At 48.8% G+C, this 14,067-nt stretch overlaps 7 protein-coding genes across 7 annotated transcripts; 4 read left to right on the plus strand and 3 right to left on the minus strand.

Moving 5' to 3' along the window:
- Nucleotides 1-71: 71 nt before the first annotated feature.
- On the plus strand, nt 72-1,031 carry N7509_011349 (uncharacterized protein; the record flags this gene model as incomplete). The annotated part of the gene is made up of 3 exons (XM_056635986.1): nt 72-75; nt 146-231; nt 297-1,031. 3 exons carry the CDS (start codon nt 72-74, stop codon nt 1,029-1,031), a joined length of 825 nt encoding a protein of 274 aa, XP_056486606.1.
- Nucleotides 1,032-1,274: 243 nt separating this feature from the next.
- Nucleotides 1,275-3,334, minus strand: N7509_011350 (MATE family efflux transporter; the record flags this gene model as incomplete). Its single annotated transcript, XM_056635987.1, has 2 exons — nt 1,275-2,081; nt 2,144-3,334. 2 exons carry the CDS (start codon nt 3,332-3,334, stop codon nt 1,275-1,277), a joined length of 1,998 nt encoding a protein of 665 aa, XP_056486607.1.
- Nucleotides 3,335-4,079: 745 nt separating this feature from the next.
- N7509_011351 (DUF202 domain-containing protein) lies at nt 4,080-4,679 on the plus strand (the record flags this gene model as incomplete). The annotated part of the gene is made up of 2 exons (XM_056635988.1): nt 4,080-4,168; nt 4,259-4,679. The coding sequence occupies 2 exons, from the start codon at nt 4,080-4,082 to the stop codon at nt 4,677-4,679; spliced, it is 510 nt and encodes a 169-aa protein (XP_056486608.1).
- Nucleotides 4,680-5,064: 385 nt separating this feature from the next.
- Nucleotides 5,065-6,055, minus strand: idi1 (isopentenyl-diphosphate delta-isomerase IDI1; the record flags this gene model as incomplete). The annotated part of the gene is made up of 3 exons (XM_056635989.1): nt 5,065-5,300; nt 5,361-5,699; nt 5,815-6,055. 3 exons carry the CDS (start codon nt 6,053-6,055, stop codon nt 5,065-5,067), a joined length of 816 nt encoding a protein of 271 aa, XP_056486609.1.
- A 399-nt stretch (nt 6,056-6,454) lies between these two features.
- On the minus strand, nt 6,455-7,787 carry N7509_011353 (TauD/TfdA dioxygenase family protein; the record flags this gene model as incomplete). Its single annotated transcript, XM_056635990.1, has 3 exons — nt 6,455-6,641; nt 6,723-7,264; nt 7,344-7,787. The coding sequence occupies 3 exons, from the start codon at nt 7,785-7,787 to the stop codon at nt 6,455-6,457; spliced, it is 1,173 nt and encodes a 390-aa protein (XP_056486610.1).
- Nucleotides 7,788-8,374: 587 nt separating this feature from the next.
- Nucleotides 8,375-10,070, plus strand: N7509_011354 (putative FAD dependent oxidoreductase; the record flags this gene model as incomplete). Its single annotated transcript, XM_056635991.1, has 6 exons — nt 8,375-8,508; nt 8,564-8,689; nt 8,747-8,927; nt 8,989-9,021; nt 9,074-9,220; nt 9,273-10,070. The coding sequence occupies 6 exons, from the start codon at nt 8,375-8,377 to the stop codon at nt 10,068-10,070; spliced, it is 1,419 nt and encodes a 472-aa protein (XP_056486611.1).
- Nucleotides 10,071-10,868: 798 nt separating this feature from the next.
- N7509_011355 (uncharacterized protein) lies at nt 10,869-12,956 on the plus strand (the record flags this gene model as incomplete). Its single annotated transcript, XM_056635992.1, has 11 exons — nt 10,869-11,037; nt 11,097-11,293; nt 11,350-11,428; nt 11,493-11,679; nt 11,729-11,834; nt 11,910-12,079; nt 12,130-12,233; nt 12,284-12,339; nt 12,393-12,508; nt 12,573-12,803; nt 12,857-12,956. 11 exons carry the CDS (start codon nt 10,869-10,871, stop codon nt 12,954-12,956), a joined length of 1,515 nt encoding a protein of 504 aa, XP_056486612.1.
- Nucleotides 12,957-14,067: the final 1,111 nt, after the last annotated feature.

Genomic DNA, 14,067 nt, shown 5'->3' on the forward strand with positions numbered 1-14,067 from the left:
GCTTTCCCAGCCTAATTGAGTAAAATGATTCGATTCCTTTGCTCAACTCACGCACATTACAACCTCACATCATGGGTATGAAACCAAGCTCTAGAACCCCAGCTCCTTACACCATTGCTTCATTTACGCTAACACTATGCCTCAGACGGCGGCTACAATTCCTACGGCGGTGGTGGTGGCGGCGGCGGCGGCTTCATGTCCGGAGAAACGAGCTCTCCATCTGGCGGAAGGGTATGTATGATCCAGGCGTGCAATTCGTGGTTTTTTATGGAAAGCTAACATTGAAGATATCATAGTCTGAAAACCGGGACAACAAGACCCTTCGTCCTGTGACTGTCAAGCAAATTGCCGATGCCACGCAACCCTACCCCGAGGCACCCTTCCTGATCGATAACGCTGAGGTGAACCACGTTCTTTTCGTTGGACAGGTCCGCAACATCAGTTCGCAGAGCACAAATATCACATACAAGATCGATGACGGTACCGGCGAGATCGAGGTCAAGAAGTGGGTGGACTCGGCAACCCGCGATAGCATGGACACCGACGAGAAGGGACCTGGTGATGGAAAGTCCGAGGTCGTGCTGAATGGATACGCTCGCGTCTTTGGCGCTATCAAAACTTTCTCCAATAAGCGGTATGTCGGTGCTCATAGCGTGCGGCCCCTCTCGAACCTCGACGAGCTGCATGCCCACCTCCTCGAATCTACTGCCGTGCACTTGTTCTTCACTCAAGGGCCCCCTGGTGGTGCTGGTGCTGGTGGTAATGCTGCCGGTGGTGATGCAGTTATGGGTGGAGCGGATGACTACGGTGGTGCTGGTCCGAACAAGGCTCTGATGGGTGTTTCGCCGCTGGCGAGGAAGATCTACAACCTCCTCAAGTCGGAGACGCAGGATGATGCGGGTATGGAGATGCAGCACATCGCATCTCAGACTCTCTTTGCCGACTATGGATGTGGCGCGGGCTGGAGAGGAGCTTCTGAACGCGGGTATCATTTTCACGACCATGAACGAACACACATGGGCTATTCTTGAGTATTAAACTAGCTATTCAGTTATGGGTGTAAAAGCTCGAATGATATCATGATTCATTGCATATTTGGCTCATGGCGGCTCTTCATAATCATTCTGCAATCTAGTCTACTTTTTTTTGCCCTCGAGCGATGATGGTATATAAAATAATATTGTAGGTATCGAGAAAGGAGATGCCGTGTAATACCGTGACAGCAACGTCTTTTTTCTTCCTTTTCTGCAAGCCTAAGGCCAAGTGATGCCTGGCTAGAGGGTTTCATTTCGCGCTATCGCTTCTTCAACCGACCGTTCCCAACTGATGTATCTAATAAAGATACACTCAATCGCGGAAACTAGTAGCAGAGCCAGAGCGACACCAGTCCAGAGACCCATCACACCCCAGCCCAAGCTAAAGGTCGTCCCCATGCTGATAGGCATGGCGATGGCATAGTAACAGAACAGTTGAATGTAACCGCCTATTTCTTGACGGCCGAGTCCACGAAGAATTCCATTCGTCACAGCTGCGATCGCATCGAATAGCTGGAATGCTGCGCACAGCGGAAGAACCTCGGCAACAATTTCAATGACATCGGCATCGGAGCTGAATAGCCTTGGGATATATGACCGCAGAGACGAGAGCAAGACCATGTTGAACACCCCGACAATGATAGCTCCGCAGAAGGTGACTTTGGCCGAGATCTTTGCAGCTCCTGGCAACGTGGCACCGATCAAGTTTGCAACACGAGTAGATCCTGCGATCGAAAGTGGGAAGGGAATCTGCCAAGTGATACTTGAAATGGTGGATAGGATGGATTGCGCAGCAAGCTCAGATGTTCCAAGGTAGCTAGAAGCCAGGGTGAGTACTTCAAAGGCCAGACATTCCGCCTCGACCATGATCAGTCCTGGCAAGGCTAGACGTATCATTGGGCCCCAGTTGTCGAAGGCCCGTCTCGTAAATCCGCACCAGCATTCAGATCCTACTTTGAAATAGATATATGCGAACAGACAGATTGGCATAAGATTCTCGGTGATGGCGACGGCGATAGGAGCTCCGATAAAGCCCCATCCGAGTTTCTGTGGACATCAAATTAGTACTATATCAAGCAAAATGAGAGGGTTGTATGTAACAATCTTACCCAAACGAAGAACCAATTCATAAAGGCATTCAGTGGGGCACAAACAAGCAGCACCCACAACGAAGCAGAGAAGACACCTTGTGCCTGTAGGTAGCGTTTCCCACTTTCAAAGCATGCAAATCCCGGCGCTCCTAGAAGAGCAACTTTCAAGTACAGACCAGCCATCTCGGCCACTCTCTTCTCCGGAACGATCTTAGCCAGGATATACTCGGAATAATACCAGAGCACGGCAATTGGGACGGTCACTACCCATAGGAAGTAGACCATGCGCAACATCTGCAGGCCGACCAGCTTTCTCTTGCCGGAGCCGTAAGCTTGAGCGCAGAGGGTATCCAAACTCGTTGCAAGACCCGAGTACACGGCATTGCCGGTGATACTGACTGTCATACTGGCTAGACTGACTGCACCCAATTCCTCCTTGCCCAGGTGGCCGATTGTGAAGATACTGGCCACCGTCAAGGAGTATTGAAGCAGGAAAGTCACCATTAACGGCAAGGAGTACCGACCAATCACTTGGGCCTCACGTCTCCATGTAGTATTGATTAATCCTGCCGTTACGGCCTCTTCCCATTTCCGATCAATTTCCTCCGCATTCATTTCATGGTGGTCACCTCCCGGGGATCCCAGCAAAGCCGTTGTTTCCGAAGTTTCCGTGGTGTCTGCGACTTCTGGGCTTCGCCAGTCAGCGCTATGGAAGGAGTCATGTCGTTTCCACGAGCTTCCTTGACCTGGCGAGGTCGAGAATAGACTGCTCAATTTATGCTGCAGGCCGTGGGGCTTGCCATGTCCATGGGTATGGGCATGCTCCGGAGCGATCAACCGGTTATCACTGAGTAAATGCCTTTCATCCTCAATGGCCTGTTCTCGTTCGCTTTGTGTCAAGGGTTGGTAGTCACCAGGCGAGGGGACCACGGTGCCGTGATTTCCTGAGGTGAAGAAGCTTGGGCGCCGGTAGGAACCGGCGAGGGAGTGCGGGTTGGTGGCGACATGACTGCTGGCAGCGCGGACCGTCGACGATTCGGAGGTGTTTTCGGTGCTGGAGATCGCGGAGTCATCATGATCATCGTCATCATACTGGGCCAGATCGCGGGCAATGGCGGCCTCGGCAAGCGGCGAACTGGATTGAAAAGACCGACTGAATGGGCTATGATGCTCAGCGGATTCCGCGGAGAGAGTATTGCGCGGTGCCATGGATGGAGGTTGAGGCTGCTACAGCACCAGTAGCATTGTTGACCTGCAACGGAGGTGTTTGGAAGAGGTAGGTGGAAGCAGCAGCAAAGACAAGAACGGGCCAAAAAGGTTTGGAAGTGGGGATGGGATGGCAGCGTGGAGTCGCCGGTCCAAACTAGTGACGGCGGTACGGAGTAGATGGTCGAAATTTATAACAAGGAAATGAGGCAGCAGGTGGACCCGCGATGGTTGACAAAGGAGAGAAGAATATTCAATTAAATGCTAAAAATCAAAATCCACCCCGTCGCTTTGGCCACTCTGCCTCGGAGGAGATACGGAGTATACCCCCCACTGAAGCTAGTCGTGAGTCAAGGCGTGACCTCCAGTGGGACTCCACCAAGAGACCCACGACCGTGCGACGCGCGCGTATCAGGTCGTGGTGATTTGACTGGAGCCCTGGTCGAGAGATCTTTCGAGTCTGTATAAAGTACTCCGGCATGAAAGCATATAATTGAACTGTTCCGATAGAAATCCCAATATACTAGAAGTAGACAGTAGTCTCCGTTGAAAAAGCAAAGAGATGCATGACATCAGCTTGCATCGCATCACATGACACTCCCACGCGGAAGCACCTGCGCTTGGACTTCATCGCAGTCTCGCTTCCACTTCTTGGAGATCTCCATGCAGAGAGGCAAGGAGATGCACTCAACATCTGCACTCTGCACCTACTCTCACTCTCACTCTCACTCTCACTCTCACTCTCGTCATGTCGCGAACCACTTCGGCAGACACCTCTCTCGGTCGCTATAACCCCCTAGTGAACCCAGTCCACTCCAAACCAGCTCTGGTCGAAGAGTAAGTCAACAAAGACAAGACCCCTAGTGAAAGACCCGATGGGCTGTGCACCACCAAGCAATCCGTTCTATCGATCTAACTCGACAATAGACACATCGAGGACCAACAGCATATCCTCTTCTCACGACCTCTCTTCGGAGCCTTGCTCTTCGAGAATACGACCTCAGATGCGCGTGATCACTGCGCCAACGAGCGTACCTTTCTCTCATGGCTCCGTCTCTCCATGTACCTAGCCATTGTTTCGCTAGCCATCATCATCTCGTTCCACTTCCGTGAGCAGCCCTCGGGTTTGGAGCGACGGATGGCTCTCCCGCTCGGCATCATCTTCTGGCTGCTCAGTATAACCTGTCTGATTAACGGGTTTGCGAATTACTCCCGCACCGTCATGAAGTATAGTCGCAAGGCGGCTCTGGTCCAGAGTGGTTGGAAGACTCAGGTCGTTTTTACCGTGGTTGGGACCGTCATCTTGGGCAGTTGTATCCTCTTTTTATCAACGGACAAGTCAGGATAGATTTGAATTTGGTGAACTTGACCATTCATTTCATGTTGGGCGTTTTCCTTTTCAGGGGGTTGGGAGTGGTCGCATAGCGTCGGTGCATTTTACTCATGTCTCAGCTTATACCTTCGGGAATGTCTTTATTGATAGTAAATTGACATATTTTTGACAAAACTGCCTATATCCAAGTGCTTCTGAAAATTTTGTTGTGCCTTGGCTAAATACCAAGTTGGCAAGGATCTAAATCAACAGACAAGGGGGCAAAGCTCTTATACTTCCGAAAGTTTGACAAAGAAGCTCCAGATTATATGCAAAAACAAGGTGAGGTATCGGGGATATGCATCGAGGGGAACAAAACGAAAAGGGGGTTTCAATGGTCAAAGGAGAGGACAAAAGCATCTCACATCCGACGGATCTGAGTTTCACCCTTATACTTGTCAAGTGCGGAGGTACCCAAGTGACTCCACCACTCAAACAACATCGAGTTGCAGATGAGCTTGAACCAGGGAGTGAATTTCAAGCCGGGCTTCTCAAACATGGCCTTCAGCTCATCGGCAGACACGTAGCAGGTATCCCGCACTTCATTGGCGCTTGGCTCCAGGTCGACATCGGCCTGGATGAAAAGAATATAGTCCACTGCCCGTAAATGTTAGCAAATAATTATACAATCAAATATCCAAGCTGGTGATCACATACCCTCGTGCTCTCCCCATTTCCCGTCGCTCGGGGCCTTATAGTGAATACGAGTGAAGAACTCGAACTTATCCAGCGGCACTTGCTCGGCCTTGATTCCCAGCTCGTGGTTCAGCTTGCGCTGAGCGGCGCGCTTCACACCTAGGACCGCGGCATCCAGCTCAGCACCAGTCTCACCGGGGATACCCAGGGGGTGCGAGCAGCAGGTGTTTGTCCACATGTCGGGGAAGGTGATCTTCTCGGTGGCGCGCTGTTGGAGCAGGAGGCGGTTGTTGGAATCAAACAGGAAGACAGAGAATGCGCGGTGAAGGAGACCCTTATCAATGTTGGTCATCAAGTGGCCTATTGTAGAGCGAAAAAGTTAAACACAGGGATCTTAAAAATTGAAGGGGGTGCCCCTCTACCCCTCCAACAACAGGAATCCGGGGTCGGGATTAGGGTTGGGATGGAACCGTACAGGTCTTCTTGCTAGCACTACCAATAGGCTTGTCGTCGTTATCCAAAACAATACAGACCTCCTCCATCAGGCGGACTTGCTCGTCGTCGTAACCATCGAGCTCGGTACCCTCGCGCGCGGAGTTGTCAATGGCGGTGGGGAGAACATCGCGGGCAAGGGAAGTGTCGACGTCGGGGAAAAGGGTGGCGACATTGTCAGCCGTGATCTCCGGAGGAGCAGTAACTGTCATGGTAGCGGACATGTTGGACAATTGGTCTCTGAAATTAGGGGAATAAACAGAGGGAAGCTCTGGGGAAGGGGAGTCAAAAAGAACCTTGAGATTGCCCGCGGGTGTTACTAAATGAGCCCAAGGCGGTAACGATCCGCAGTCGGTCCCATGGCCACGGGGTAGTTTGGGGTACGGCAGACTCTATTCTATAGATACTCCTAATATCTCTACTCTCGATACATTGACATTGTTCTGGACGAATCTGCTTATATTTGTGAATTTGAATTTGAACGTGTTTTCTGAAGCCCTGAAGACAGGCTTGGAAATTATGTACTAGTATACTCGTACCTAACTCCCTAGCACAACTCACCCGCATACAAGGTAACACAAGAAGGTGATATCAGTACCCAGTTGGGCAGCATGTAGTACAATTTACTTGAGGCTGAGTTCCTTCAACGAGACAAGCTCGTCAATTTCTTCCTGTCCCAAGAGCCCCAGTTTTTCCCGTCTGGTCGGTGCATTCAGATCAAATACGGGTTTCTCCGCGAGTGAAGTCACCCGGGTTCCATGTCTTGGCTGTGAGCCTTCATAGTCCCAGCTTGCATTATGGATCGTGATTCTATTGACGGTTAGTACCACAGGGATATTACCATTCGTAGCGATGATTATGTAGGACTGTCCATCTGGTGTAAAAACTAACCTGTTATCCCACAGCGCACTGGTCCGTGGACTCCACTTGAATCGAACTTGAATGTCCGGATTCTTCTCATACACGTCAAATAAATATCCAAGGACCACATCACTCTCGGCCTTATCCAAACCAACAATTCGGGAGGTCATGGCTCGGTTGACCCAAAGTGCCTTCCACCCTGTAGCAGGATGAACCCGAACGATCGGGTGCTCACGTTCCACATACTTTGGACCGGCTTCGGGGTTCTTGCGGTCTAAATAAGGATGGGCAGATCGGTAGATGGCCGTCTTGCCATCGATGAACTGGCGGAATAGAGGCGAGAGCTTCTCATACGCTGAATACCCACTCGCCCAGAGCGTGTCTCCTCCAACTGTGGGTACAGTATCATTATGGAGGTGGGTCACTCCGGCCGGTTGTCTTTCGTGGACAAGATCTGTATGCCATCGAGAAGATCCCCCCGGTCGACGAAAGCTGGCCGGGTTCTCTGTGGCTTGAAGCTCGGGCCAGATCACCGAGACCCCGGCGACACCAGGAACTTGCGGAACTTGAGGCTAATGAATGAATGAAGTAGTCAGCACGTGGACTATTGTGCGAAATAGACATTGGATTCTCCGGTGTTGATTTTCTTACGTGAACCTCAATTTCCCCGAACCACTCCCCTAATTCCTTCTGCTGCTGTGGGGAGATATCTTGGTCTCGGAAAAAGACCACACTGCGCTCGGCAATCAACAGACCCAATTCATCCTTTTGCTGGCCCGTCAAGTCTTTCAGCTGCAACCCAACGATTTCGGTCCCAATATGCCGTGTTAAATGAATAATTTCTTTGGCGGCAGATAGCAGGGCCTTTTTCTCCGGATCGGCTCGCGTGCCGGGGTCTACATGCGCTCGGTCAAAGTTTCGAATATTATACACATCGTCGATATAGAGCGGGCGTGATGGTCGATAAGGATATCCAGAACTGAGATCAATCCCGGCCTTCTCCAAGCGCTCTCTTGTTGGTCCTGGAAGACCGAGACTGTCTTTTCTTGGGGGCGCAACATCTACGATGCGGGGATCAATGGGAGCAGGAGCCATTATGATGGTGACGAGTTAAAATAATTTATTATTGGTGTATGCTTTTATGCTAAACAGTATGCACTTATATACCTTTAGTACATATATTATTTTCTGCTTGGTTATTGCGATGTCCTCAATGGACTGACTGTACTACGTACGCAACCACATGTCTGGCGGGTTGCATCTCGGGGTGAACCGCCAAGCGAGCACCTCATCGCCGCATTTCATGGCGCCTTCCGTGGGTCTCTCGACCTCTCAATGCACCCACAATAGAGATCCAGGCCTTTTAATTGATCTGTTATCGACGATGCGGGGAAACCATCCATTCATAATCTGCGACGCAAATCACGACGATCGCATCGAAGTGATTTCTAATCCAAGCAATTGCATGCTAATGACTGCCGTGCCATCCGATATCAAGATACCAGTGGGCATTGATTATGGATTGCCTGATCTGCCTTAAGTGGTGGCTGGGATGACGAAATAATGGGTCCAAATAGTGCCTGCGGAACAACATTCGAGATCTATTTTGACATCCGGTGCTTTTAATAGGAAGGGCTCCCATGCATCCTATCAAAGTGAAAGTCTCCGTCAAAGACAAAAAAATGTCCGAACGCACTTTGAAGCGGGTGGCAGTCATTGGTGCTGGAATAAGTGGTGTCGTGAGCGCTGGCCATCTCCTTGCCGCTGGGCTAGATGTGACTGTATTTGAGCGAAGGGAAGCTGCCGGTGGAGTTTGGTGAGCGTCTGGAAATTTTCGTACAGAGGAATCAAAACTGACACATTCGATCAAGGCTCTATGACAAGCGAGTGCCGATCGAAGCTCAGTATCCATCTACCAAGCCATCGGAACTAGGAAAGTTCAGCCGAGACGATAGAGACAAGACTGAGAGACAACGCCTGATACATGCACCGCCAGGGTAAGTGATGGTATCAACGCTTTCTCATTCATTAAAAAGCTAATCAATGAACATCAGACCCTGCTATGAGAGTTTGACCAACAATGTGTCAACACCCTTGCTACGTACAAAGCTCAATGCGTGGCCTGAGGGAACACTCCCCTACGTTAATCACCATGTACTGAAAGAGTATATTCAAGATACAGCCAAAAAAGCTGGGGTGGAGACCGCGACTATATACGGTGCTCTTGTGACGAGTGTTTATAAAAAAAGAGCAGAAATGGCATGTCACCTGGAAGGCACTGCATGAAGATGCACAGACCGGCAAGTTAGCTGAGCGAGAAGAGTCTGATGTATGCGTAACCACCAAGAGTTCACGACAAGCATGTTTCTGATGCGTAACAGATTTTTGATGCCGTCGTTGTGGCGTCTGGGCACTACCATACCCCTCTAATCCCCGATATTCCGGGGTTAGCTGAGGCGAAATCACAATGGCCTGTGAAAATCACACATTCGAAGTCATTCCGCAATGCGGAAGGTTTTGAAGGAAAGGTAAATTTCTCTGGGGGAATTCATACCAGAATAGCGACGCTAATGATTCTAGAATGTTCTTTTGATTGGAGGAGGTGTATCCTCAGTTGATATTGCTCGAGAGATCAGCCCAGCCGCCAAGAAGGTATTCCAGAGTACCCGCAATGGGGCTTTTGATATCCCAGCCACTGCGCTTCCAGAAAATTCCTCGCGGGTGGAAGAAGTTGTCAGGTTTGAGCTTCTATCGCCCGATGAGGCGAATGTAACCCATTTACCTGTTGTTGCGCGTCTTAAGTCCGGGTCGACCCTGCATGAAATCGACAGGATAATACTATGCACAGGATACCAGATGGTTCTGCCTTTCCTCCCACAGTATAACGACAACAGCAGTTCTTTTGCAGATGACTCGGCTATAGTAACGGATGGCACCCAGATACATAACCTACACCATGATATCTTTTATATTCCTGATCCCACATTGGCATTCGTGGGAATACCCTTCTATACGGCAACTTTCACTTTGTTTGAGTTCCAAGCCATTGCGGTTGCAGCACTGTTTACCAAAACCGCAAAACTACCGTCTGAAAAGGTCATGAGGTCAATTTACCAAGACCGTGTTGCTACCAAAGGCACGGGGCGAAGCTTCCACTCACTCAAGGGAGAGGAAGAAGCCTACGTGAGGACCATCATGGAATGGGTGAACGCCGACAGGGCTTCCCAGGGGTTATCGCCAATCGAGGGCCATACTAATTCTTGGCTGGAAGAAAAGAAGGTTCAGGTTGAACGCTTATCCCTTATTTTCCAAGGTGCCATTCCCTACGGATTTACTAGCAACTTGAAGGCACCAGTAGAGGTAGAGGTTGCAGCATGAGGCTCAAGCTCGGCTTTATACAAGAATACAATTATAAGCAAGGCTAGAGAATAGCATATCAATAAGTAATTCAACGAAATCAGACATATCAAGCAAATAATACGGTAGTTTGAGCACCTCACAAGCCTAGGGGCGACCCTAGTGCTTGCTGAGCAGTGCATCGTCTGCTTATCAGATTTTTGCTAAATTGTGGGCTTATTTACTCCGCGTCAATTCTTTCGATCATCATGTCTCTTTAACGGAGGGTTTCTGCCAGTATCAGGATTCTAAAAGGTCCGAGGCACACAATTGTTGTGACGGATGACGAGACCAATGCTTGTGATGGTGATATTCTAGCGTGTTATGGCAACAACAACCAGTACAAGTACAAAATAAATCGGCGAATCTCCGGACCTTGGGAAGGAGCCTGGCTTGAACCGCGTGTTGCAAGTGGTATTGACCATTCTCGCAGATATTGCGTGAACGTTGCCTGCGATAATTCGACCTTCCCCAGCAACTTGGCCCTCCCATTGGGCCCAGGCAGAGTCTCAAGAGCTTATAGCTTAGTTCAACCCCACTTTTTTATACATTGGGGCTTAAGATAGTACGGTGACGTGATTTGAACCCGTTGATGTCGATTCCAAGCATTATACACGGCGTACATCACTGGGTTCAAATGCCGTCTCGGACGAGGAACCTTCTTAGGACGTGGAAGAAGTGAGAGCCGATCATGCAGCTTATTTATATTTAAACTTTAAGATACCTGCGATTTTAATCGGTCGCGAAATATTTGCGACCGTATACGAGTCCACCGTGACCATGTCAACAACCCGTACCGAGGAGGCAGCTGTCGAGTCAACTCCAGTTGTTGAGAAGAATGTCAAGCGGAGATGGGTCAGCTATATTTGGGACACATTCGATAAGTCGCCAGAAGAGCGACGGCTTCTTTTCAAATTGGACTCTGCAATTCTGACATTTGCGTCATTGGGTATGTGTGTGCTCATCTCTTTGTCTCATCCTCATACTAATGAGAACTCTCTTGGCTAGGATACTTCATCAAATATTTGGATCAAATCAACATAAACAATGCTTTCGTGTCAGGGATGAAGGAAGATCTAGGGATGTATGGGAATGAACTCAACTACATGCAGACATGCTGGACTGTCGGATATGTGCTTGGGGAAATTCCGAGCAACATTCTCCTGACTCGAGTCAGACCACGATATTGGATACCAGCAGCTGAGGTAGGTAGATCCTTTCAAGCATTACGGAAAAGTTTGTGTTTACTGACGCAACTCAGCTTCTATGGACTGTTTTGACTTTCAGTCTCTCAAGATGCAACACACCTACTCAGTTTTACGTCCTTCGATTTTTCATCGGTATGAAGCTCTCCTTACAGCCTTCATCGACCTGGGAGGAAAAAAACTAACCTGGTCATTTCAGGTCTGGCAGAGAGTACCTTCTATCCCGGGATGCAGTATATAATTGGATCATGGTATCGGAAAGATGAGTTGGCAAAACGATCATGTATATTCCATACAAGCAGCGGTATTGCCAGTATGTTCTCTGGTTACCTGATGGATGCCGTCTTTAAGCTGGGAGGTCGAGGAGGATTCAAGGGCTGGCAATGGTATGAAACCAAGAAACTCCTCTACTTTCGGACTCTGACTTTCGAATAGGCTGTTCTTGATTGACGGAGTCATATCTCTACCGGTGGCAATAAGTGGCTTTTTCGTGCTTCCGGATGTGCCTGAAATTTCAAACCCATGGTATCTCAACAAAGATGTATGTGGCCTTACTGCCCCCACCTCAAGTAATTAATGCACCAGATACAATTTGCTAATCTTGATGGCCAAAAAGGAAGTTGAATTGGCACAGAAACGAATGAAGTTGGAGGGTCGGAAGGAGCGGGGACCCTTTACGAAATCAAAATTGAAGAAGATCTTTTCTTCTTGGCACATTTACCTCTTGACATTGTTGTATATTCTTTTCAACAATGGCGCTGCGGGATCCCAGCCTGTTTTCCAACAGTGAGTTGAAATTTTCATTCATTTGAAAGTTTACTAATGTTCATTGACAGGTTTCTCAAAAACTCGACCGATCCCGTTTATTCTGTGGGCCAGATCAATTCGTATCCTACAACCACCTATGCAGTACAAGTCGTGACAACACTTGCCTATGCTTGTAAGCCTTTCTCAAAACTAGCGGATGGCGCCGAAGCTAATCTCAGATAGGGTCCTCGGACACGTTTCTTAACGGGAAACGTTGGCCGCCGATTGTGTTTGGCGCTGTAAGTGTATAGTTACCATGAAACAATTGGAAAGACGCTAATAAACCTCGCAGTGTGTAAATATTATAAGTTACGTGTCACTATCGGTTTGGGATATCCCAACTGGATGGAAGTGGACTTGTTACATCATCTCAGGCGCTGGGTTTGGGTTGAGTGGACTTCTCATGGCGTAAGTCGCCCAATTTCCCACGCAGAATTTGTTAAAAGCTTCCGGACTAACAATTATATGACAGATGGGCCCATGAAATCTGCTCCGAAGACAACGAGGAGCGTTCTCTGGTCATTGGAAGCATGAATGAAATGGCCTATGTGTTCCAGGCCTGGCTGCCCCTTCTGGTCTGGCAACAGGTTGATGGACCCGAATACCAGAAAGGTTTTATCACAGTGTCATGCATTTCGTTTGCTCTCATTGTTACTACCTTCGTTGTTCGACATCTTGATCTCAAGGAAAAAAGTAAAAAGGCGTAAGTTGACAATAATGCCGCTTTATCACTTCGCATCTAACAGTCCATCACAGAGAAGATAATGCCCTGGCTGGGGGAACAGATGATGGACTTTCGGAATCATCTATTGCCACGCCAGTGGACACAAAACCTCCCAAGGTTCAAATCACATAAAGGAAATTACCTTCATCAATAATTTCTGTTTGAACGCTTCGTGGGACCGGGCTCACTGACTCGTCTTCAGTACGCCTGAAAGTACTACTAGTAGTGGCATGCCAATACAAAAGATTCATTATACCAAAATTAATGTTCTGCGTACACGATATCTCGTTCAATTCTCAATCAATGCAGATCCATGAATTCACGAGTACTATGTACCTTTCGACATTTTTTCAATACTCAAGGGTAATATATCGGTATTTACTATCACATAATTGGCAGAAGCGACACGATCTCGCTAGCCTTGACTAACGAAGGAACAGCATGGTGACGTTAACGGAGAGTGCGTCCGCAAAAGAGTCTTAAGAGTTTGCATCGGCTCCTTTAGCCCGTTATCCTCCGGATCGAAAATCTAAGCCACTAGCTGCCCAACTTGTCGACTCGCATCATTTGAGGGTCTTTCTTCTAGGCCTTAGCTCAACCTCTTGGTGGGGCTGCTCGGATAGCGATGTTGCTGGGTACGATCGTTTTGTAACCGATATCTCCGGACAGGGCTATCTAGAAGGAGTCCATCGACAGGGTTGACCTATTTTATTGATTGTCCTAAAAGAATCAGTACTCTGCTTACTATTCCGTAATGAGTTCAAAAAAGGAGCTTGGTGTTGATATCGATCCCCTTCCCAATCTTTGGACATCCTCCGTCGGACGACTTCGCAGGGGGGGAACATATTCTTAGGTTTCCTTTGCCCCGATTCTAGTAGTGCGAGCTAGTGCGTGATGGAAAAAAGAAACAGGATTCTCAGTGGCCCCTGAGATGAGACAATGTGATAACGGTGTCCGCCAGACAGGGATATTTGATATTGTTGACTATCTCCTGGTTGGCCGTACCAGACTTTGGCTTCTGGAGGATTTCGGTTAATCGGTCCATATCGGACCAGGCTCTCTAATAGGACAGGGAACTTGCGCGTCAAACAAACTTGAAAATAGAGAAGCGTTTTCCTTCAATACCCCGCTGGAATCAATAGCCTTCTCCGCCTCGCCGATCTGAGAAGCCCCTTTTTGTGAGTGGTGCGGTCAAATCGAGATCTAGGGGGGCTGCCTCGAGTAGCTAATTTTTACGTCGATC

The sequence above is a fragment of the Penicillium cosmopolitanum genome (genome assembly GCF_028827165.1).
Source record: "Penicillium cosmopolitanum strain IBT 29677 chromosome Unknown utg000009l:1.0-9042332.0:1.0-9050551.0, whole genome shotgun sequence".
Lineage (NCBI taxonomy): Eukaryota > Fungi > Ascomycota > Eurotiomycetes > Eurotiales > Aspergillaceae > Penicillium > Penicillium cosmopolitanum.